Below are 26,470 nucleotides of genomic sequence, written 5' to 3' on the forward strand. Positions count from 1 at the left end.
CCTAAAGCATCAACTAATTACTTGACTACTTAGCTCCACCTTGAGGCCTTTTCGGGAAAAGAAATAATCTTGGCTGAAGAAATCATCTTACTATTCAACAATTGGCATTTGAGTATCTCTAAATCAAAGATGAATTCTGTCTTTAAACCCAAATTTATGCATCCACATGAGACCTCTAATCACGATCTCTGATGACATCCAAATGATTAAGTCCAATGGTTGCTGTTTATCATGGTCCTTCTCCTAAAAACATCTGGCCTTATAGAGGTAATCCTCCACTTTTTCCCCCCTCCTACTACACTGACCGTTCCTTCTCAGGCTCATTTGCTACTCTTCCTTCTCCTAATTATTGTCATGCATCAGGGCACAGATTAGACTGTTAACCTCAATCTCATCACTAGATAATCTTCCCAGTTCTCACAGATTTAAATGCCATCTATTGTATATACATACGACTCCCACATTTCTTTTTTTTTTATTAAATATATTTTTTGATGTTTTATAAAAAGGAAGGGAGAGAGATAGAGAGCTAGAAACATCAATGAGAGAGAAACATCGACCAGCTGCCTCTTGCACACCCCCTACCGGGGATGTGCCCGCAAACAATGTACATGCCCTTGACCGGAATCGAACCTGGGACCTTTCAGTCCACAGACCGATGCTTTACCGCTGAGCCAAACCAGTTTCGGCGACTCCCACATTTCTATTCCCACTCTGACATTACTACGTTAATGACTAATAGGCATTTTTAACTCAACCTGGCCAAAACAATTTGATTCCCAACTGCCCAATCCATTTCTCCCAGACTTGTCCTGCTCAATAAACAGTACCACTGTCCTCCCAGTTGCTGAAGTAAAAACCCAGGAATCATTCTCAATTCTTACCTTTAAAAAAAAATGATTTTTAAAGGAGAAGGGAAAGGAAAAAATGAGAGAGAAGGAAGGGGAAGAGGAAGGGAGGGGGAGAGAGAAATAAACACATCAATTTGTTGTTCCACACATGTATGCATTCATTGGTTTCTTCTTGTATGCAGCCTGCCCAGAGATCAAACCCAAAACCTTGTTGTATTAGGATAATGTTCTAACCAACTGAGCTATTCAACCAGGGCAATTCCTGACTTTCTTACTTCACAATAATACAGCAGCAGGTCTACTTGGCTCTCATCTAAAATATATTCCAGCCGAAACCGGCTTGGCTCAGTGGTAGAGCGTCGGTCTGTGGACTGAAAGGTCCCAGGTTTGATTCCGGTCAAGGGCATGTACCCTGGTTGCGGGCACATTCACAGTAGGGGGTGTGCAAGAGGCAGCTGGACAATGTGTCTCTCACATTGACATTTCTAGCTTTCTATCCCTCTCCCTTCCTCTCTGTAAAAAAAAAAAAATCAGTAAAATAAATATATTTAAAATAAATAAATAAATAAATAAATAAATAAATAAATAATATATCCCAAATACACTCACTTCCCCATCACTGTTTAGTGTAAGCTCTGACACCTGGGTTATTTGCCACTTGGCTACCTGACACAGTCTTCTAAGTGGTCCCTACCTTCACTCCCACTTTCAACAACCCATTCTCCATACTGCAGTACTAGTTGTCTTCTTAAAGGAAGAACTATATATTGTCATCCCCTGCATAAAACCAGATAATTTCCCTTTTATTCCTAACTAGAGGCCCGGCACACAAAATTTGTGCATTCAGGAAGGGGGGGTTCCCTCAGCCCAGCCGGCACCCTATCGCAGTCTGGGAGCCCTTGGGGGATGTCCAATTGACAGCTTAGGCCTGCTCCCCGCAAACCATCAGTCAGACATCCTTAGGGCTGCCAAGGAGCTGGGAGAGGCTCCGCCACCACTGCACTCACCAGCCATAAGCTCAGCTGAGTGGCCCTCCAGTTGTGGGAGCACACTGACCACCAGGGGGCAGCTCCTGTGTTGAGCGTCAGCCCCCTGGTGGTCATAGCAACCAGTCATTTCACCATTCGGTCAATTTGCATATTAGCCTTTTATTAGACTTATTAGATAGGATAATAAAATCCTGACTCTTACTAACCATGGCCTTTAAAGATACAAATACTACTGTTATGTCCTGGCCTCTTACTACACCCTCCCTCTTCCTCCCTTGCTCATTTGGGCTCTACTCACACTGGCCTCTCTGACCTGCAAGGACACAAAGCTCATTTCTGCTTCAGAACTTTTGCACTGCCTGTTCCTTCTGCCTAAAATGCTCAATCCTACATGTAATCCAAGTCTCCAACTGAAGCCTCTTCTCCTGTGTGGCTTTCCCTGCCACCCACTCTTCTCTCATCTCACCCTAGTCATTTACCAACACCTCTGAGATAAGCATGATCTTGGACTTGCACATACATTTATCTCTTAAAAATAACAAGTTACATGGCATGCTATAGTTATATAGGGTGGGGCAAAATTAGGTTTACAGTTGATCCTATGGAAAATAAAACAATAATTAATTAACAAATACAAGAATAAATTGTGTTTAATGTACTCACAACTGTAAGCCTACTTCAATATTTCAACATCATCACATTGTCAAGTTCAATTATTGGGTCAGCAGCTAAGTAATTGCGGGTTTCACACACATATGGCTTCAGTTGAATTTTTAGGTTTGCAGACGTAGTACAAATGTAAAACACATTTTGTTATTTGGTAGTTGGCTATTCAGCTGTTAATCAGTGAAAAAAGTTTTTTGATCTGTTTTGTAGTTTTCGTTTGGCGTTCGTTGAAAAATGGAAAATCAAAAGGAACATTTTTGTCATATTTTGCTTTTTTATTTCCACAAGGGAAAAACGCATTGCAAGCTCATAAAAAGTTATGTGCTGTTTATGGTGACGAAGCCTTAAAAGAACGGCAGTGTCAAAATTGGTTTGCCAAATTTCGTTCTGGTGATTTTTCACTCAAAGATGAAAAACGCTCTGGTCGTCCAGTTGAAGTTGATAACGCCCTAATCAAAGCAATAATCAATTCGGACTGTCACAGTACAACACGTGAGATTGCAGAGAAGCTTCATGTATCACATACATGCATTGAAAATCACTTAAAACAACTTGGCTATGTTCAAAAACTCGATACATGGGTTCCTCACGAACTGAAAGAATCACAGTTAACGCAACGCATTAGCAGCTGCGATTTGCTAAAGAAACGTAATGAAAATGATCCATTTTTAAAACGACTGATAACTGGCGATGAAAAATGGGTTGTTTACAACAATATCAAGCAGAAAAGATCATGGAGCAGGCCAGGTGAACCAACTCAAACAACATCAAAAGCTGATATTCATCAAAAGAAGGTTTTGTTATCAGTTTGGTGGGATTACAAAGGAATTGTCTACTTTGAACTCTTACCACCCAACCGAACGATCAATTCTGATGTCTACATTGAACAACTAATGAAATTAAACAATGCAGTTGAAGAAAAGCGGCCCGAATTGACAAATCGAAAAGGTGTTGTATTCCATCATGACAATGCAAGGCCACACACATTTTTGGTCACTCGGCAAAAATTAATGGAGCTTGGTTGGGATGTTTTGCCACATCCACCATATAGTCCTGACCTTGCACCATCTGATTACTTTTTGTTTCGATCTTTACAAAACTCCTTGAATGGTAAAAATTTCAATAATGATGATGATGTCAAATCGTACCTGATTCAGTTTTTTGCTAATAAAAACCAGAAGTTTTTTGAACGTGGGATTATGATGCTGCCTGAAAGATGGTAAAAGGTCATTGATCAAAATGGGCAATACATTACAGAATAAAGTTATTTAGTTCCATGAAAAAATTGTCTTTGATTTTCTTTAAAAAATCCGCAAGTACTTAGTTGCCGACCCAATAAATATTTGCTGACCACCTTCTATGAACTAGACAGTGTTCCTTGCCCAAGATGGCCTTGCCCTAACCCTCTTAAGTAAAGCTTCTCCAGCTCTTGGCCTGGTCATAATGACACCAGTGTTTAAAAAGCATTGACAGAAATTTGGTAAGATCTCTAAGATATTCTCTCCTAGCCCATCACTAACCTAATTACATTCTACATACTCACCATGTATAGAATGTGAAATTCCCTCTCAGGGCTCACCTGTAGATGTCTACAGGGTATTTAACTTGTTGTCCCTCCTTTGGGGGCACTGTTCATTCCCGCTTCATAGCATCCTTAGAATATTCATCTTCAACTATCTCTCTAGTACGAGATGTCCCCATTGTTCCCTAAACATTGTGCACCTGTTCCACAGGGCCTGACAGCAGCCCTCCTTTTTCTGTGCTTTCCCTCTGCCTCCAAAGGGAACAGAATGCCCCCAAACAAAACTGCGCTCAAAGGGAGACAACTGAGGCTCAGCCTTGAAAAGCAGAGCTGATCTAGTTTCCTTCTTAGTTGATGTAAAGACACAGGCTCAAGGCCACTGGTTGTTAGAATGGTGGCCATGGGACAGAGAAAAGATTTACCAGAGGGTCCCTGTTTCTTCCTCTATGAAATAAATTAGAGGAGATGATTCCCAAAGGCCTTTTCGCCCTTAGAGAAGAACCCCAATCTCAGCCCCAACAGGAGACGGCTTCAGTGAACGCCAGCATTTTCTTCACTCGGGGCTCCACTGACACTCAGCTGCTTCCCGTTCCTATGGCACAGGCCCGCCTCCAAATCGTGAGGACAAATATTCACTTTAGTTCACTCTAGGGCCATTGCAGACTGACAAACATCACCACATCAAAGCCTACCTCCCTGCCACAACCAAACCATGATGCCCCCAGGTCTGGAGATCACTCTGCGGTTGATAAGACAGGTTTCATGCCCAGCTGCCATGGCTCAGAGGTTGAGCATTGACCTATGGACCAGGAGGTCACTGTTTGATTCCTGGTCATGGCACATGCCCAGGTGTGGGGCGCGAAGGGGGCAGCTGATCAATGATTCTCTCTCATCACTGATGTTTTTATCTCTTCCTCTCCCTTTCCTCCTTGAAATATATATATATATATATATACATATATATATATATATATATATATATATATACACACACACACACACACACACACACACACACACACACATACATACATACATACACATACACACACACACACTAGAAGCCCAGTGTACAAAATCTGTGCATGGGTAGGGTCCCTAGGTCTTGCCAGCGATCAAGGCCAATCAGGTTTCCCACCTCCTCCTTCCCTGCTCCCTCAGTGCTCCACCACTGCCACTGGTAGCCTGCCATGTTCTGCACCACCCCTAGTGGTCAGCACACATCATAGCAAGCGAATGAACTCCTGGTATCCCGGTCAAACTCCCAAGGGGACACTTTGCATATTAGCCTTTTATATATATATATATATAGATAGATAGATAGATAGATAGATAGATAGATAGATAGATAGATATTGAACTGGTTTTACACCAGTCCTTCACAAGCCTTCTATTCCAAATTTAGTTTTCATGCTGAATAACAAAGTCTGTCCCATGTATACCTTAAAAATCAGAAAGTTATTTTGGAAGTAAAATTATATGACATTTTTAGAAAAATAAAATGTAGATAAGAATTCTTAAAAAGTAATAGTCAAAAGGCCAGGGAGCCACTTAAGACACCTAACTCTCCTGAGGTCTTTAGTCTTGGCCAAACGGACCCTGACAACCCTATGTGCAATCTTGGCCTTGCCTAGACCACCCTGCAGATACTTTCTTGTTGGAAAGATAGGGAGCAGGAGGCCAGTTTCTTTCTAAATGGACTTAGCTCAGCTCACCGTGGGGCAGACAGGATTTCAGAGGCTGCCAGTCAACACTTCCCCAGACAACACTGTATACCAGCGATTTTCAACCTTTTTCATCTCATGTCACACATACACTAATTACTAAAATTCTGCAGCACACCAAAAAATATATTTTTTACTAGTCTGACAAAAAAGGTGTAATTTTGATTCATTCATACTAGATGGCTATTGTGTTGCCTATTGTCAATTTTTTTTTTTTTATTGAACAATCTAAGGGAAAAGAGGTCATTGCTCCTGACTAAATAGTCAGGTATTGCATGTTTTAAAAATTCTTGCGGCACACCAGTATGCCTGCCATGGCACAGCAATTGAAAATCGCTGCTGGATTAACCCAAGTAATGTTTCTCCAGTAAACAAGGAACTTAATACATATGTGTCACACAATGGGTGAAGAAAGAGAGCAAACAAGTGTTTTTTTAATATATAACTTCAATTATTCAAACTAGCTTATTATGTCTCACTGTGTAAAAATATTTTAATAAAGACATCAGATAAATCCTTGCTAAATGATAATTTAAAATCTTGCTTCAAGTACAAACATACATTAAGTACAAACATACTTGCTCTCCGAACAGCCCAAGTACAGGCTGGGTACTTTCTCGTGCGGGCATTTAAGCTTTTGATCCTGTATTTCATCTTTATGACTTTTTTCTAAAACATCACAAGTATATGCTTTGGGTTGGTTCTCTGTTCATCCCCTTTTCTGGGCAATTAAGATGTCCTTTGAATCTGAAAACTCATGACCTTCAGCTTTGGGAGATTTTCTTGCATTATTTCTTTCATTCATTTTTTGCTGTTCTCTCAATCAGAAACTCTTATTTGTCAGATATGCTGAAACTCTGAGAGTAATCCTTCTTACCATTCTTTCACATTTTCAGTATTTTTGCTCTATTTTTCAACAACTTTGTTTTACTTTCCAAGATCTCTTCATCCTTATCTTCCAACTTTTCTCTTCAATTTTATTTCAGCAACCATATTTTAACTTCCAAGAGCTCTAATTATCTAATTTTTCCTTTCCGCAGCATCCTGTTCTTGTTTAGAAGACTTTATACCCCCTTGAACTCGCAGTGAACACTATTAAGAATTTCTCCCAAACTAGTTTTTTCACTTAATTCACATACTTGGTTCACCAGGTGTTCTATTTATATCTTCATGATGTCCATCCACCCAGGATAAAGGAAAACTGTACCACATGCAAATAGGCAATAATCAACTGCTTTTTTAAAATAGTAATTACAACAAAAGAAAGTACCTAAGTGCACAAGAAGTGAGCCAGCTTACCTTCATGGAATCAGAGTATAAAATATATTCCCTGAGCACCGGCAGGAAGTCTTCTGTCATGTCATCCGTCAGCTCTTCCAAGGCTGTGGAGCAGTTGCCGATGCACGCAGACACGCCCTCCAGGGGTTCGGCCAGCTCCCCCTCTAGCGCGCTCCACGTGGAGTACACAGGCCCGTATTCTCTGAGCTCTACAAGGTACTCTAAAGCGGGAAGAGGAACCAATAAGCTTGGCTGGGCAGCAATCACTGGTATGACAGACTCAGTAACCGAGACGTGTTCATTCACCTGAGCATGCTCCTCTTTAAACACAACACCACTTATAACAATTTTTTAATCTCTAAAAGCTGATCCTACAATCAGCTCCACCCCACAATGAGAATGCCCTGCCTCTGGATAATGGGGACCATACTGCCTTCTGGAGGGGGGTGTGGTAGAAACCACATCCATCAAATACCGAAAAAATTAACCACTCTCCTACCCACACAGAGAAGCAGTATTTTAACAGTGGTGGTAGAGTTTCCTATAGGTTTAGGGGGATGTGTGTGGTTGTGTGTTTTTTAAATCAGTCACAATGGAAAAATGGAATTTTAGGAAACATTTGATACAGGAGATGTGGTCTTACACAGGCAGACTCAGTCTTTCAGTCAAAGGTTGCCCCAGTCCCTGGTCCTTAGATGTGAACGGTACCGACAGCTAACTCCCAAACCTGCAGGCCCCACATGATACCATCAGTGGGTAAAGGAGAACTAAATCACAGGAACCGAGAAAAATGTTATTTCCCCTCACAAAGAAAGCCTGTCTCATCATTGTTACCAGGATGCTTGCCATGACAACAAAATGTTGCTGCCATTTTTTTAAGCAACCAATGGGTGGATACTATTGGAGAATCCTTTCCAATGTGCTTCATATCACTGCCAGCATGTTCATTAATACTGTTCAGGTATGTTTGGCTCACATGAGTGTAAGAAAATAAAAGGGGGGGGGGCAATGGTAAGATATGTACACATATAATACCTTAGATAAAAAAATGAAAGATATGTACATATATAATACCTTAAATAAAAAAATGGGAAAAAAAAATAAAAAATAAAAGGCCCCAACATTGTGGGATACAGAAAAGCAAGTGGCCACAAGAGGTGAGGGGAGGAAGTGGAAGAACAGCCAGGAAGAATAAAGAAAGACCTCACAACTCCCCAGGCCAGGAGAGTGGGTTTGAAATGCAGCAGGAGCAGGGCTCGTTAGGATCACAACTTCAGCAAGCACAGGTCACCATACTGTCCTTTTTAATTATTTCAGAGAGGAAAGGAGAAGGAGAGAGAGATAGAAACATCAACGATGAGAGAGAATCATTGATTGGCTGCCTCCTGCACGCCCGATACTGGGGATCAAGCCTGCAACCCAGGCAGGTGCCCTGACTGGGAAATGAACCATGACCTCCGGGTTCACAGATCAGCACTCAACCACTGAGCCATGCCAGCCGGGCCTTTTGTCCTTTTGAACCACCTTTCTGCCAGAAGAGATACCTGAGTTTATTTTTAAGCTATTCTTATTAATGAAGCGAGGCTGAGTCAGCATCTCCACTTCTAAAGCTAAAGTTAACAGGGAGAAGTGAGAGAGCCTAGATGCTCAGAGGTGGCTGTTTGTCCCCGGGGAAAGCAAACACTAGGCTGAAACGCAGGGCAAAGGAGGCAGCACAGGGTTATACTCTGCTCACAACTACCTCTTCCCCTCCTTGTTATTGCTCATTAGTTTTATAAGCAGAACGTGGCCTCGCTCCATCACTCCAGCACTTCCGCATTTGATTCCGTTTATTAATAGCACACGACTGACATTTCTCTGGGCACGATCAAACTCGCAACAAAAAGCTCACCTATTTCTTCTTTGATGATCCGCTGGGCTATCCGGTCTATGGTTCCCAGTTTGAGTGCAAACGTGTCTAAGTATTCGCCGATGGCTGCAAACTCCAGAGGCCGACTCCTCAGCTTGTAGCCTCCGGTGACATGCTTGACCGACTCGCCCACTCTGGAAAGCAGCGCCATCCCTTGCTTCTTGTAGGCATTCAGGTCCTAAGGACGACAGATGGACAAACAAACTCGAAGGGCTCAATCACTCACCCAGCCAGGACTCAGTAACCAGCTCCTCCAGGCAGTTGCTCTTGGAAACGGGAGGACTCGGAAGATAAGGAGCTGAGTGAGAGGACCTGACCACACACACAGAGGTGTCCTCTCCTTCCGTCACTGCCACCAAGCTCATGGCCTGCCTTTCTAATCAGGTTCACTTACCTGAGCATGCTCTCCTTCGAACAACACTGTGTTTCCAACATCATTTTTTAAAAACTTTGACCAAAACAAAAAAGCTCCTTCCTCCCTTGCAAAACATCCTAAGTTGTCTTCAGAACCAAAATTCAAGGACTGAAATTCATTCCATTCATCTTATTTATATCTCCACCAAAGCCAAATACGTAGAGAGTAAAGGGTGGGAAGTCAGACATGGGGACAGAAGAGCCAGGGCTGGAAAACTCGGGGAAAGGGCAGCTGCTGTAACAAAACATTTCATGTTGGGCTTCTTGGTCAAGGCATACATGGGACATATAGTGAGCAACAAAAGCATTGTATCTCAGTTTAAAAACCACAAGCTTCTTCCTATCGCTAAACTCCAAGAGGAGCTGTCAGTGTCTTAGGTTGTTCTATGTCCCTAATTTGAACGAATGGTGCCTGTTCAAGAAGATAGAAGATGCAGGGGTCAGCCCTAACTGGTTTGGCTCAGTGGATAGAGCGTCGCCTGCGGACTCAAGGGTCCCAGGTTCGATCCCGGTCAAGGGCATGTACCTTGGTTGTGGGCACATCCCCACTAGGGGGTGTGCAGGAGGCAGCTTTTCTCTTTCATCGATATTTCTAACTCTCTCTCCCTCTCCCTTCCTCTCTGTAAAATATCAATAAAATATATGTTTTTTTAAAAAGATGCAGGTGTTTGTTCCTTCTGTTCACCCTCAGTACAAACAGAATGTTAACTCCTAGTCCTAGAAAGGCATGTCCACAGGGAGATAAGGGAGCACTGCTTTCTGGTGACCCAGTCTGATGTAGGGACAGGGCAGAGAACAGGGCATCACAGTGAACACAGCTGTCCATTTGACGCACAATCGTAGGCTTGGATCTCCATGACTGAAGTGTAGACTCCTCCTGATTTCACTTCCTTCTCCTTCTTCAAGCAATTGGGGCCTTCACTTTTGCTTTTGATTCTATCCTTCTTTTTCTACCCCTTCTCAACCACCCTCCCCCTCCCCTGTCTGTATTTTCAACTTCTATTCCTTCAGCATGTAAACGATACCCAAGGCTTGCCCATCTTAAAAACAGCAGAAACCACCTCCAGGCCCCATCCTCTACTTCTTACCTTGTTTTCAAAGTCTGGCTGCCTGAGAGAATGTTCTAAAGAATCCATTTCCTGTTATAACTTCAGACATTCTAGACCCCCCCCCAAAAAAATATCCTCATAAGCACCAGGCTTTCACAAGACTGTAAGTGAAGCCCTGGGATTCTCAGAATTGCTTCCCCAGACAATATTTTTTGGTGTAAGGCTAGATTCAAAGGGGCTCCTTGAACTGCATGCGCTCTAGTTCGAGTAGAGCTTTGAAAGGGCAACCGCAGTTATCCAGGTTCATTAACATGCTGAACAGTTATTTACAGTACCTCTCTGACTGCTGCACCCATTCTGCCAACGATGAAAACAACGATGAACATAGTTGATATTGAGTGTCCCCTACCACCCCCAGCATTCCTGGCTGCTGCTTCAAGACACTTGTAGTTTGTGATAAGATCATGTCATCACAAGGAAAAGGATGCTTCTGCATTCACTGTGGCAGAACATGCAAGTGGGTAATTTAAGAACAGGACTAAGTGTTTCTTGATGTGTTAAAAGAAAAGGTGGGGTGCTAGGGAGACAAAGGGATGGAAATTTGGGGAGTTGTTCTTTAATGGGTAGAGTGTTTCAGTTCTGCGAGATGAAGAAGTTCTGGAGATTAGCTGTCCAACAATGTGAAAATACTTAACATTAATGAAGTATACATTTTCAAGTAAATAAGAGGGTCAATTTTATGTTATATGTATTTTTCCATAGTTAAAAATAAAACATTGGGGTCATTTAGTGCATGTATTCAATAGTTTGATAAATAACACTGAATTAGGGCTAGGCTTTATTCTGCTTAAACAAATCAACTCCTCTTACTCACATGAATTTGGATTTTGATTAAGACATTGAAGAACTATTTTTTTTTTAAAATCATTGCATACCACCTGGGCCACAGATAAATTACACACACACACACCCCTTCCTATTTATTCTTCACACAGATTCCCAATCACCAGGGCCCAAGTTACCCCCCACCCCACCCCTTTACTTCTCTGTGTAATTAAAATGACTAAGCTTGAGGGTCCGCCTGGCCATGGACCTATAATTTGGGTGAATCAGTGAGTTACACCTTGGAGAACAGGATGGATTTTACTTTGTATATAAGCTGAAAGAACTATATCTGGGGATCAGTTCACTACAAATACTTATTTTTAAAATAACACGAGTTTGACCCGTTGGGGAAAAGGCCGCCTGGACAAAGAGAATACGAATGGGAATGCCATCGATGAGGCTAAAAGCCAACCGCAGTTTAAAAACAACAACAAAGACCTCAAGCACGAAAGGCGTCCCGTGTGATTTCCATTGTCTGGAATGACACCATCTCTAAAGACTTTAATGTCCACTAATGTTACCTGTAAATATTTCCCAATTTTTACCGTGAAATTATCTGTGTTTAAAGAAATAGGAAGTGTTTAAAGAAACATTTCTCCCTGCTTTTGGCAAGTGAAAATATTCTAACTTCCTCTGCTGATGCAACGGGCTGTTTCTCCTAAATCCTATCACAGTAATCATGCTACTGCAAAGGGCACCAAAAACACAGGCTAGTCAATGACACCATGACAGTGGGCCATTCATGAAGGTGGCTTGTGAGAGATGGAAACAGCTTTTCAGAAAGGGCTGGAGAATGCTGTTGTGGGGGAAGGAATATGAAAAAAATCTGTCCTTACCTTCGCAGTAAGGAAAACATTGAAGTGTTCATTGAAAGAAAGTACAGGATGATCCGTAATTCTTTTTAGGAATTTATCCAAAGCTTTTCTTCTGGTCTCCACAAACTCTTCTGAAAAACGATCCACAACACCCTTCACCACAAACTTCTCAGGAAGCGGCTATGAAGACAGGAAGAAAAATATTCAGAGCAACTGACAAAATTGTGCAAAGAAAAACCACCAGGCTAGCCAATCATTCCTATGACCCATCTGCCCAAGAACAGTATTTCTTAACTGCTCAGATTTTTAAGAAGTCATCAATATAAACATTTAAAATATATATATAGACAGAATAAATCAAAACTACCCTGTCCAGTTTTTAAATGCAAGAAATAAAACGCAAGAGCATATTTCCTGGATTACAGAAAAAAGCCAGTCAGCATTTATCCAGTAAATCCAAGTTAGTTACCTTCACATTGCTTGATGCACAGATGATATAATGAGAAAGTCAGAACAAGATAAAATAGTCTAAGGAAAGAAGGCAGATAACATCAACCACACAGAAATATTGTATATTTAAATCCAGTAAGATTCTACTCCCAGCTCAAGAGGTAAAAGAATTTGGTGGATAGAGAAAAAAGTACATGTTATTTTAAAAATACATTTCCTTCTCCCCCTTTTTGTTTAGGTTTATAGGAAAAGGTTCTTTAAAATGTAACTTCCTTTACTTCCCTTACACAAACAAATTTCTCTATCATATTTTCTTTGAGCCAATATTGTGGGTAATTTCAAACTACCTGGCCACTGTAGGATCTCTAAGCTTTAACCTATTTTGGTGGTAGTTTGATCAAATTAAAAGGCCTTCCTCATTGATGCCACCACAGGAAAGAAAGTATTTGCTAATGCACAATTTGAAATGTAATAGTTATGAAATATTAAAAGAGCATTTACATTAAAAAATGGGCAAGTGATCTCGTCAATATTTCTCCAAATAAGATAAACAAATGGCCCAATAAGCCCATGAAACAATGCTCAATATCATTAGACCTTAGAGATATACAAACCAAAACCACAAAGAGAGACGCTTTCATACTCACTAGGATGGCCATAATCTTATTATAAAAAGAAAGAAGAAGAAAAAAAACACACCAAGTGTTTTCAAGGTTGTGAAAAAATTGGAACCAGTACTTAAATCCACAACTTGTTCAAACTCCATAATATGGCCATCATGAGATGTTTTCTTTTAACTTATTAATCCTCGAGAACAAAACACACACACACACACACACACACACACACAAAACAACAGAAACAAGATACAGCAGCAAGGACTTAGCCAACCCGAAGGGGAATACTAAGTCATCAAGTGGAGCAGGAGAGACAAGAAGCAGCCCAGACTGATAACACGGAACCTTAGAAAGACTTAGGAACTGGCAACACCACACCCCTGGAAATGGACACTTGGGAAAGCTTTGCAGAGCCAGTATGTTTTAGTTCTCGAGAGTGAAGGCTCAGGCTCCGTGCCTCCTGGGATCATCTTTCACCTCTGCCAAAGGGTCTGGCTTTGGTGAAGTTCTATAATCTCTCGGTACCTCAGTTTTTTCTTCTGTAAAAAATAGAGAACAATAGTACCAACCTCATGAGGATTAAGTTAGCTATGAGGTTGACTGTGCTTCAAACAGTTCCTGCCACCGAGCAGACACTTGATAGAAGTTTGTGTGTTTTGGGCTGTAGGAGTGGCTGCAGCTTCAGGGGACTACTGTTCAGGTGGACCCGGAGACGGTAAGGGTGTTTGGAGAAGAGGAGAGTTGAGGGATTTCTTTTTAACAGAGAAAGAGTTCTACAGGACACAGTGGGAAGGGTTAGTGATACGGAGGAGCTCTTAAGGGAGGAGAGTCAGGAATAAAATGACGGAGCCGCATGGGGATAACATGTCCAAGTCAGATGTCCATACTTGGGTAGAATATTAGACACACATGACTAACTCAGATGCAGAGGCCACCCAGCCCAATGTTCCGGCAGCAGAGAAGCTGCCTTAACAGGGCATGTATGGCTGTCCTTTAGGATAATTCCTTTGCTCTGCTCTATTCTTCTCTCATTCCCGCAGACAGCCATCCTCCTGAAACCCTACACTCAGCTTCCAACATTTCATGCTAAGCAGATTACCGTCTCTCTGAAGGTACAAGGGCAGCACATGGGAATTCCCTAACCATTTTGCTTCCTCCACAGAAACCCATCTACTGGGCACCACCCTCACCTCCATTCCTCAGATCCCTGTGGAGAACATGCTCCTTCTCATCCAGCTCGATGCCCTGAGTCTATAAAAATATAGCTTGACCCAGCTGGTGGAGCATCAACCTATGAACCAGAAAGTCATGGTTTGATTCCCTGTCAGGGCACATGCCTGGGCTGTGGGCTCGATCTCCAGTGTGGGGCATGGAGGAGGAAGCTGATCAATGATTCTCTCTCATCACTGATGTTTCTATCTCTCTCTCCCTCTCCCTTCCTCTCTGAAATCAATTAAAAATATATATATATATGTGTGTGTATATATATATATATTTTTATTATTATTATTATTTTTAAAACAGCACACACTTGCTAATGCTTTTGGTTACTAGCAGGGGTCCTCAAACTTTTTAAAGTGGGGGCCAGATCACGGTCCCTCAGAGAGCTGGAGGGCCGGACTATATGAACTACTAATTCCTACTGTAACACCTCGGCTGCGCTCACTGCCCAAAAAACCTGGCGGGCTGGATCAGACTCCTCTGCGGGCCGCATGTGGCCCGCGGGCCGTAGTTTGAAGACGCCTGGGTTAGAGTGTCATCCTGTGCACCAAAAGGTGGATGGCTCGGTTCCCAGTCAGGACACATACCCTGGTGGTGAGTTCCATCCCCAGTCCAGGTGCATGCAGGAAACAACAGGTCAATGTTTCTGTCTCACATCAACATTTTTCTCTCTCTTTCCTTCTTTTCTCTATGCAATTACGTGCTAACAAACAAACACACACAGCCAGCACACTTCTAGTTTTAAGATGGCATTTTAAGAACATCTGGTTATTTATTTCTGCTTTTAAAATTCCAAAGGCACAATGCAATATAAAAAAGAGAAAAGGCTGTTGCAGCACCAGAAAATATACTGTTGACAGGACAGAGTTTGTTAAAGACACAAAGCAGAAAAGCTTGGGTTCAGAGAAAAGTCAATCGATATCAACCATCTCAGGCAAAGGAAAGGTAGGCTCAGGAAGTAAGGGGTTGGGTTTCTCCAGTTGAGACCCAGAAGTTGCCAAGTTCAGAGCCTAGAAACAAAGGCCAGCTTCACGGCAGCCAATACGGAAAGACAAAGCATAGAACTTGGGTGCCTCCCCAGAACTTGGCTGACGGTTCACCTACAGCTTCACATGACCCCACTGCAGCCCCGGTAGAGTGGGAACTTTCTCTCCAGGCTCCCAACATAAGCAGTAGAGTCTGAAAGCTCAAATACTCTCACATGTTTTTAATGACAATTCACTTAAGTTGGCACAAACAAACAAAAATCAGAAACCCCCCACACTCCCCCCTAATCTTCCCACTGATTCAAAAGATTCTGAAGTTCATCTTGAAAAATAAAGCGTGCCCTGGTCACCCACTTGGATGGCAATAACCAAAAATAGATTATAACCAATGTTGATGAAGACGTGGGGAAGTTGGAATCCTCACACACTGTTGGAGGGAATGTACAAGGATGCAGCCGCCTTGGAAAACAGTCTGGCAGTCCCTCCCAAGGTTAAGTATAGAGTTACACATGATTGAGCAATTACACTCTTAGGGATACACCCAAGAAAACAAAAACTTGCATGTGAATGTTCGTAGCAACATTACTCATAATAACAAAAAAGTGGAAACAAATCAAGTGTCCATCAAAGGTGAGTAGATAGACAATATGTGGCATATCCACACAATCGAACGATATTCAACAACAAAAAGAATGCAGAACTGATACATTCTACTACATGGATGAACCTGAAGAACATTACGCTAAGTGAAAAAATCGACTCACAAAATACTACATAGTGTATGGTTCTATTTATATGAAATGTCCAGATTAGGCAATTCTATAGCAACGAAAGTCCATTAGCAGTTGCCGGGCACTAGGGAAAACAAGGTTTGGAAGTGAAAGGAGTAGATTTCATTTTGGGGATGACAAAATGATTCTAAAATTGATTGTGCTGATGGGTGTACAACTTATGAATATACTATTATAAAAGCCCATGACTTGTACATTTTAAATGGGTGAATTGTGTAGGTATAGTAATTTTATCTCATTTTTTAAAAATAAAAATGTATACAATGATTACACTAAGTAAAGTTTAGTGGGTCTCCATCTGACAAACTCTTCAGGGTGAGAGTCTCCTGTCTGTCTTATAAGCCGTCGCCTTCCCAAAGGTACAAAGATGATGCTTAATAACAGGTAGACACCTTCTAGCAAAGGTGCTGCAAAATGAATTTCCATAGGGGAAAATTTTTTCTTGTTCCCAGTTTGACTTTCCTGCTTCAGTCAGAGATGCTCTCCTATGTTAAATCTCTCTGCAGCCCAGCTGGCGTGGCTCAGTGGTCGAGCATTGACCTATGAACCAGGAAGTCATGGTTTGATTTCCAGGAGGTCATGCTGGGTTGTGGGCTGGATTCCCAGTAGGGGGGTATGCAGGAGGCAGCTGATCAATGATTCTCTCTCATCATTGATGCTTCTATCTCTCTCTCTCACTCCCTACCTCTCAAAAATCAATTTAAAAAATATATTTAAAAAAAATCTCTCTGCAGCCCAGATATGTACTAAAAATTTATGAAGAAATTTAAGTTTTGACTTGATTCTAAAACGCTTCCTCCTCACTGCTTCTACCCAGACCATAGGAAACCATACTTACAAGATACTCTGGATCATGCTAAGCATTCTGGAGACTCTTCCATTCTCTTCCAGTTCTGGCTTCAATGCCTGCCCAGGAGTGCTACTATTTCACCAGCAGGGGTTGCTATCTAACCTTTGATGGTAAAGCACTAAACCTAAAATGCACAATCTGCCAGGAGATGGAGCACAACTTCCCTAAAGCACGCAGTGTGTGTGCTCCGCATAAAGAGCGACTTCCTTCCAAAGAGCATAGTATGGAAAGGGGGAGAAAACAAGAGTATCCGCAGCGGAGAAACCTGACAAGCACTACCTCAAGTCAGGTGATCAAGGTGAACATCAACAGTGATACATACCGTGCATAGTAGGGACCCTTGATAAGATGCAAGGAGAAAGGCACTTTACCTGTGCATTTTCCTCCCCAAAACACATTACCCTGGTCGAATCACGAGGAAAACATCAGGTACATCTCAGCCAAGAGGCACTGTATAAGATGCCTGAACAGCACACCCCAAACCCCCAAAGTCATCAAAAACAAGGGAAGCCTCAGAAACATCACAGCCAAGAGGAGCCTAAGGAGACCTGAGGACTAAATGTAATGCAGTGTCCTGGTGGGCCCTGGGACAGAAAAAGGACATTAGGCAAAAACAGGGACCCAAGAAATAAAGGGCTTTCAGGAAGCGATAATGTACCACGACTGGTTTGCTCACTGTGATAAATGCGCCATATTAAAGTGTTAATAAGCAGAACAGTGTGGGGTGTGGGAGAACTCACTGTACTATCCTTGAAATAATTCTGGAATTCTAAAACTGTTCTAAAATAAAGTCTATTTTTTTTTAAATCTGCTAGCTGCTAGTTTTGCCAAATTAAGATTTTTTTTTAAAAGATTCTATTTTAAGGAATAGTTCCAATGGTTTCAAAGCTATAGTTTTTTTTTTCCTTTGGGCACATTTTTAAGTGACTGTAAGACAGAAAAGCAAAACTCCAGGCTTGGAGAGTGGAAGGGTGGAGGAGGTGGGGGGTAGGGGTAGAGGTGGGGTAGGTGCCTAAGAACAGAGCCTCAGCCACCTCCCATCATTCCCATCGCAGCACCAGCAACATGACTGCTTTTGCCTTGAAAACCACCAGAGTGTCACGTATATTCAGCCCTTCCCACCGGTGTGTGTGAAAAAGCAGCAGTGGGAACAGGAAAATTGGTAGGGCTCAGAAGTTATTCAGCCAAGCTTATTATAGAAAGAGAAGGGCCCGCTGAAGAGGTTTATGACCTCAATTGCCCTAAAGCCACCAAAACCCCAAGAAACATCTGGAATGTAAACAGCTATTACCTCTACACTAAAAATAAATGTAGTCAGGAAAGCACTCAACGAGTATGCTGATTTCAAGTAGTCTTTTCTGTTTTATTTACTCTGGTTCTGGTTTAAAATGTGCAGATATAAGTCATAGGTAAATATTATGCTGCTTAAATAAATAAAAGTAAGGTGGCCTTGGGTTTGTTTTTTAAACGGAAAACTGGTGGAGTGGATCGTGTGCCAGATTCCTGCCCCCTGAGTTACCCACGTCTAAAGAACGCCCAGCAGCTGCGAGCGAGCGGAGGCAGCGTTCTGCACCTGGCGGCAGCTGTCCAAACCTCAGGAACAGTGTCTCCAAAGGGGAAACAGACTTTAAACGGGCAGAAAATGGGAACTAATACTCTCCATACTTCAAAAATTGTCATAATGGAAGTGAAAGAGGTCAGAGAAAGACAAGCATCACATAATCTCACTCATATATGGAATCTAATGAACAAAATAAACTGATGAATGGAGTGGATCCAGAGACATAGAAGTATGGGACAGAGTGCAGAATCTAGGAGGAAGGCGGGGGTGGGTGGGTAGTTGGGAGGTAATCAACATAGACCTTGTATGCACAGATGCAAATCCATGGACACAGACAACAGGGTGGTGAAGACCTGGGCCGGGGCTGGGGGGGGGGGGGGTCTAGAGGGAGTCAAAGGGGGGGAAAGGGAGGCATGTGTAATATTTTCAACAATAAAGTTTTTTTGTTTTTTTTAATTGTCATAATGGAAGTGAAGAACTACCCCATCCCACTCCAGAAAGCAGCATACTATATAGCAAATCAGAAACCAAAACCCAGCCCTAGCTGGTTTTGCTCAGTGGATAGAGTGTTGGCCTGTGGACTGAATGCAATTCTGGTCAAGGGCATATGCCAAGTTTTGGGCTCAATCCCCAGTTGGGGTAGGGAGGATGTGCAGGAGGCAGCCAATCAGTGATTCTCTCTCAACATGGACGTTTCTATCTCTCCTTCTTCCTTCCCCTCTCTCTAAAAATCAATAAAAATATACATTTTTTAAAAAAAGAAACCAAAACCCAAAGGGTAATATATATTTACACAGTATCCATAAACATTTGACTGGTGAATCTGGTCTAAAATGTAAGGCAGAGTTTGCCCATAACGTAAGGGGTGAGAGTTGAGTGGACAGTCTCAGAGAAGAAAATGCAGGAAAAATGAGTAATAAGCTCTAGTGACTTAGTACCTACGGGAATGAGATGAGTGGGCTGCGATTCTTCCAGTTTGCTCCTCAGCCAGTCAAAATCCTGGTATCTTCGACGGACAGAATATTCTGGCAGGTCAAACTCCACCCGAGTACTCTGCGAATAAGAAGAATGGAGCAAAGTAAGCATAAGAGAATAGGAGTCTGTCTTGGCAGAAGGGGAGGGAAAACACTCTCTGTGAATGACTAGACTGGACAAGAACACACTTTCCTTCCACCAGACACACAGCCAAAGGGCAGGGCCTACCCACAAGGAAGGGGGTCTGGGCCACAGGGCCCAGTTAAAAGTTCGAGGATCCAGCCGAAACCGGTTTGGCTCAGCGGTAGAGCATCGGCCTGCGGACTGAGGGGTCCCGGGTTCGATTCCGGCCAAGGGCATGTACGTTGGTTGCGGGCACATCCCTGGTGAGAGGTGTGCAAGAGGCAGCTGGTTAATGTTTCTCTCTCATCGATGTTTCTAGCTCTCTATCTCTCCCTTCCTCTCTGTAAAAAATCAATAAAATATATATATAAAAAAAAAAAGTTCGAGGATCCAGAATGAAAAGGTCCACGTGTGTGAGTGTGTTTTCCACCCTCACGAAGTGGAACTCAACTATCCCTCAGAATTGTGTTCCGAAACATTTGATTCATTTCCTCCAAGTTTCAGTTTGAGAATTTCTTTAGCCGAATCACTCCACTGAAGATATTGCTACTGAATCCGAATCTGTGAATCTGTGAAAAGGAATTACATCTCCACTTTCTGATAAATATGTTCACAAGTTTTGCCAAAGGCAGGGGAGAAACAAACAAAAACAAACAGAAAGTAGAAAGAACAGGCCATCAGCTCATTTAGGAGCCAGATTAGATAAAAATAGAAAAGGTTTTGCCTCATTTGCCATATTCTGGCCAGAACCATAACCTTGAAATTACATTGTATTTCAGATGATAAGAAAAAAAAAATTTGACAAGTAAATAATACCAAAATGTCATTGTATGGAATAAAAATATTTTTCTCATCCCCATTTCTGAATTTAATTTTTCTGAAATGTGATTGTAGCATTTTGATAATGAAAATCAATGTTAAGTGAAATTAAATTAATTTACAGGAAAACAAGATTTTTACACATTAATCTGCCCAAACTAAAGTTGCCTCAGCCAAACCATCTTCTCTATAAGGGTAACAACTGTAGGACAATCACACTTCTCAGGTATTAAAGTACAAAATAAAAATGGCTCAAGCTACATTTCGTAAAATCACCCTTTAAAGCCAAAAGTCTGTTTTAACCACACCGCCAAGAATATCTTCGAAACACATAGGAAAGAATTATTCATCAAAGAAAAAGCTGTTAGAGGCTTTGGCATTGAAAATTATGATTTCACCCTCCCCGAAAGCTGTGCTCACACAGTCTGGCTAAAATCGTGTAGTCAAAGGAATCAGCCTTGACTAGACCCCAGCTAACTCTTTCCGCATCTTTTCCCCTTTTCAGAGCCCCTCGCGTTAGCTTATGCCCACGAGACACAAACTTCTCCTATGATGGAGCATAAGGATGGGACGATGTGGGGGAATTCATTTAACTTAGGGTTTTGTGACTTATTGGAAGACTCCCCAAAGGAATTAGCACTGTAGAATTGGGGGCGGGGGGGGAAAGAATACTTAAATCCGAAGAACAAATCACTGCCTACAAATTCTCAGGCGTACGGATCATGGAAATACTGAGAGCAGGTCGCCTGAGGAACTCTGCGCATGAGCAGTCCTGGAACACCACTAAGCCTCTTGGGTCTCATCCACAGTTAGAAGACAGTTGGAAAGGATGATCTTGAGATCCCAAAGAGCACCCCCGCAGGCTCCATTTCCCTGGGTTTTCCGCCTCTTGGGACCTACTGACCTCAAGAGTGTCTTTTTTCTTCCTCATTCAGCGTCAATTCCATGAGCCATCACTTGGGCCTCTGATTTGCCAATATGCCCCTTTCCACTGTCCATCCCACGACTCTCACAGAAATGCAACCACCACTTCTTACTCACATGGACCCGGGCATGTGAGCACATTCCTGAAGGCCAAGTCAGCAAACACACTGGTCAACACAATAAGTTTCCCAACTGGACTCTCAATACTGGCAAGCAATCTTTCTTTACTTCCTTAATCAATTCTCTTCCTCATTTTCCACATCAGTTAATACAAAGCCTGTACAAGTTTTGAGAACTGGTAAACCCCACTTCAAAACTTCCCTACCACTCCCAGTACAAGACCTCATACCTCTCCACAGAGCAAACTGCAGCTATAAGCAAAGAACCCTCAACTTTCCGCCACAAAAAGACTCCCTTCCTTTCTCCAGAAACAATGAAGGAAGTCCACCTCCTTCATTAGCAGCCACTCCCTCCCTCCACTTCTGCCCAGGGTACTACCTCCTCAGTGGCTGTCTACTCTCCAATACTCAACCCCATGCCTCCTTCTCCTTCCACACTGGCCACCTGGCTCTTAAACAGGTTTCATCCATCCTTAAAAAACAAACAAGAAGCCCACCCCGCTCCAGTTCACATCCCCCTCCAGCTATTGTTCTTGCCCTAGACTCGCTTTCATTGCCAAACTACCACCACTCACAACTACCACCTTTCTTTCCTCTCACACCCTAACCCACTGCCAACTGGGCTCCACCCCACCACGTCAACGGCACTGCTCTCCCACAGTCAACAATGACCTTCTTGCCATTAAATCTTCTGTTTATTTTGTAATCATCATCTATAACCTGATCTTTCAGCAAGATCCAGCCTGTTGAACCACTGAGGCATTTGAAAAGGAAAACTAGCCGAGACCGGTTTGGCTCAATGGATAGAGTGTCGGCTTGGGGACTGGAGGGTCCCGGGTTCGATTCCGGTCAGGGGCATGTACCTTGGTTGCGGGCATATCCGCAGTAGGGGGTGTGCAAGAGGCAGCTGATTGATGACTCTCTCTCATCAATGTTTCTAACTCTCTCTCTCTCCCTTCCTCTCTATACAAAATCAATAAAATATATTAAAAAAAAAGAAAGAAAGAAAAGAAAAGGAAAACTAGTTAGGCCCTAAGTGTTGGTAATGGCTGGTGATAGGGTAAAAGACAAGAGGAAGATGGCTTTTAACCTCCAGTCTGCTTCCACATCATCATCAATATCAACAGCCTCGGTAGTAAACCACAGTGCTTGAGTAGGCAGGGGAAGGCGGGGGTGAGGGGTGGGGGTGGAGGGAATCCTCTCTTAAAAATCATGTCATGTCCTGAGTCCAAGTTCTAGCTTCACCACGTATTAGTTGTATGTCTGAGCAATTTCCTTAGTATCTCTGTGTCTCAGATTCCTCATCTGCAAAATAAAAATACCACCAGTGCCTATTCCATTGTGTGTGAGGATTAACTGGTGATACCTTTAAAGCACTCGGCACAAAATAAGTGACAGCTCATCCATACCACAGAGCACTAGTGCAGACTCAGAAATGACAACATAAAAGCATGTTTACTGGCATTAGTACAGAAAGACATTTGCAAAATAGTAAGTGAATTGACAGCATGTAAAATACTCATTTTTGTATCAATAAATGAATAGAAACAAATGGTTCCTAAAGTTGTGATTATTTCTGGCTAGAGGGCTTATAGATAATTTATTTCACTGTTTTAGCTTGCTTGTGTTTTCCACAATGAGCATATATTACATATATAAAATAAAATTTAAAGCGTTTCTATTGCAAACAAGTATAGCACATGGAAAGTGCTCAATAATTAGCTATTATGGTGATGTTACTTTCTAGGAGCCAGCTGAGAAAATCGCCAATTCAGCCTGCCCTGAAAAGATCTCTCCATAATTAGGAAGATAAGAAATCCACAACTTAGATTCACTTTGCCTACACTGTCTCTCAGGCCTAGAATCATTTCTTCTTAAATTTTTATGTATTTATTTTGAGAAAGAGAGAAAGATACAGATACACACAGATAGAGGTAGAGACAAAGAGAACGAGAGAGAGACAGAGAGAGATTTGTTGTTCCACTTTTTAATCAAACTCATTGTTGATTCCTATATGTGCCCTTTGCTGGGATCGAACCCACAACCTTGCCATATCGGGACGACACTCTAACCAATGGAATCTTTAGGCTCATTTTAGCTCAGACAAAAGCAGCTCTGTACTTTGTCCAGCTTTTTGGTCATCAGGAATCTGAAGTAGGACTGGAAATCAAAGCTCAAAGTAATAGAGTAAGTATATGTATGACCTTGTCCTCTGACCATGAACTTTGCTTGAGAACCTCAGTAGAAGTAGGGGCTCTGGGACAAGATCAGGTGTTTGGGACCCTGTATTCCTGTGTGTCCTCTCTCTCATCCTTGCACGAATCCTTTAACACAACATTCAGAAAGAAGGCCCCAAATGCGTCACCCAGACATTAAACCTTGGAACCGGAAGAGAAAAAGACTCTGGTCTAAGATGAGAAGTGGAATTGACAGTAAGAAGTAAAACTTAATATTGCAACAAGTTTACCTGGAGGTGTTAACATCGCAGCCAAATGAAAAATGTGGGATTGGAGCTTGGAAAAGGTTATACTGAGACATTATCTGACTTACTGGAAATCAAACAACCCCAGGAAAAGGAATAGAAATAAGACCACAGTGAGAAAGGACAAGGAAGCAAGTGAAAAGAAGAGGCACAGGAGAGAGCTCGTGGGGTAGCCTGTGGAGCAAGGCCCTGCAGGATTAGCGTGTGGGAGGTGAACAGCAGGGCTGAAGTAACGTGGCGGTGGGAAAACATCCAGGGAGAGCACAAATTCAAGAAAAACAGGTTTTGCATTTCACTGACTGCAGGTTAAAAAATAAGCTGACCCTAGGGGGAAAAAAAATAAGTAACTGGAAATAATTCATGGGAATACATTATATCAAGCTAGGACTTCTGAGGAGATAATACGCATCCAAGCACCTAGCCCATAGTGCCTGGGAGGCAGTAGGTACCCAGTGGCAAGGGCAATGGGGGAACACTGTGTGAGTGCATGTGTATGTGACAAATATTCAAATGTGAACCAGAGGACAAGGCAGTGATAGCACAGTGGCACATAGCAGAAAGTCCAGAACTATTAGTTTCCATCCTTCTCTTACTCCTTCTCCCCTTACCATCAAGCCTAATTATACCCAATTATAATCATGACATCATCACAGAGGTTTAGGTTAACACAATGACTTATAAGTTTCAAATGCAATGTGATGATAAGACGTTAAATAGTATCATGATAAAAAATAAGTGAAAGTGGAGTTGACCCTTGAAAATCACAGCGGTAGGAGTGCTGATCCCCACACACTCATCCATATACCTTTTGACTCTCAAAAAATTTAACTACTAATAGCCTACTGTTAACTAATAAGGTGAAGAGTCAATTAACACATATTTTGTATGTTATATGTAGTATATGCTATGTTCTTACAATAAACCTAGAAAAAAGAAAATTTTATTACAAAAATTGTAAGAGAAATACCTATACAGTATTTAATGAAAAAAAAAAATCCATGTATATGTGGACCCACACCATTCAAACCCATGTTGTTGAAGAATCAACTATATAAGGATTAAAGTTTTTTTTTTGAAAGAATGTAGTCACAATTTATCCTTCATTTTATGATCAAAAATACATATATATATATATAATCCTTTTACTTTGAATATATCTACTCTCTCAGAAAGCCATAGCCACAATTATAAAAGGGGAACAGAACTGTACAAAAGGAGAGAGAAAGCAAAGGCAGAAATCACAGAGGAGGACTCTCATTCTCCAAGACCAATCAACATGGGCACAAGATAATAAAGGGACCTACTTTGGTGGTGATCCTGTACGTGATATAGGTCTCCATTGTACAGACATGCTTCTTGGGATCATCAACGGTGACAAAGAGATCTCTGGTTTCACCATCGATGTCGTCATCAAGCTGAAGTCTGTTGAGAAGGGAAGATGAAGAAGCTGGACTCGAAGTGCCTGCTGGAGTTCCACCGTTGGGCAAAATGAGATCCTGAAAGAAGAAGAAAAAATCATCTTACAGATTAAGTGAAAACATACCTGGAGAATATCAGCAAAAGTAGCTAGTTTACCCAAAGCAATAAACACCTCTAAATACAAACAAACAAAACTTTCAAAAAATCTGAACCTCTCCTTACATAGCGTTTCTTAAGTGAGCAGTTCTTTTATGACCAAGAGAAACAAGCCATGGCCGAGTTCTATACCAGATTCACACTGATTCATCTTCCAGCAAAGAATGGAGGAACCAACAGAAGCAAATAATTCAGACAGAATATAAAACCCCCACCATCATCAGACCTCAACAGCAAGTGAACTTGGTGAGCACATCATAAACTCTTTCCCACTTTCTCACCTACCACCTGGGCCCAAGTAAACATTAAGGGACCTGAGTCCTCTAAAATATTTAACACATTTAAAAATTCAATTAACCAATGCAAAGAGAGCTAAATATTTTGTACCTCCTGAAAGAAGCTCATTCACAAAACTATCTATGAAGTATAATTGCCAAAAAACTGAATCTGAGTCCTGAACTAATCTCTGTATCCAAGAAAAATTTACAGGAAATACAGAGGAGTGAGGAAGATATTAACAATATTATGAGGATGCAGTCAGCAAACTCCCTACTATGTGAAATTAAAGAGAACTAAAAACCCAGTTTCTTCAATAAAGAGAGAGAGAGATAGAGAGATGAGAGAGAGAGAGAGAGAGAGAGAGAGAGAGAGAGAGAGAGAGAGAGAGAGAGAGAGAGATAGGAGAACCTAGAGATGTAAAAAACCTTAAGAACTTAAGAGACTTATAAAAAATTACAATGGGGAATCTGATTAAAATAAAATGTTAAAAGATTTTGAGACACTCAGGAAAATTTGAATAGTGGTCATTTGTTCGATGATATTAAGAAAATTTTAGGGCCCCTGGCTGGGAAACTCAGTTGGTTAGAGCATCATTC

At 41.8% G+C, this 26,470-nt stretch overlaps 1 protein-coding gene across 2 annotated transcripts in view; it reads right to left on the reverse strand.

Annotated features, from left to right (window-relative positions):
• Window positions 1-26,470, reverse strand: part of SNX30 (sorting nexin family member 30) — an 82,367-nt gene that overhangs the window by 25,769 nt on the left and 30,128 nt on the right. For both annotated transcript variants that reach the window (XM_045579902.1, XM_036432991.2), the window contains exons 2-6: window positions 25,325-25,516; window positions 19,521-19,631; window positions 12,124-12,282; window positions 8,922-9,117; window positions 7,052-7,251 (exon numbers count right to left, since the gene is read on the reverse strand). In XM_045579902.1, coding sequence (XP_045435858.1) covers window positions 7,052-7,251; window positions 8,922-9,117; window positions 12,124-12,282; window positions 19,521-19,631; window positions 25,325-25,516 — 858 coding nt within the window. The remainder of the gene's footprint in view (window positions 1-7,051; window positions 7,252-8,921; window positions 9,118-12,123; window positions 12,283-19,520; window positions 19,632-25,324; window positions 25,517-26,470) is intronic.

Source organism: Pipistrellus kuhlii, unplaced genomic scaffold, assembly GCF_014108245.1.
Source record: "Pipistrellus kuhlii isolate mPipKuh1 unplaced genomic scaffold, mPipKuh1.p scaffold_m20_p_12, whole genome shotgun sequence".
Classification (NCBI taxonomy): Eukaryota; Metazoa; Chordata; class Mammalia; order Chiroptera; family Vespertilionidae; genus Pipistrellus; species Pipistrellus kuhlii.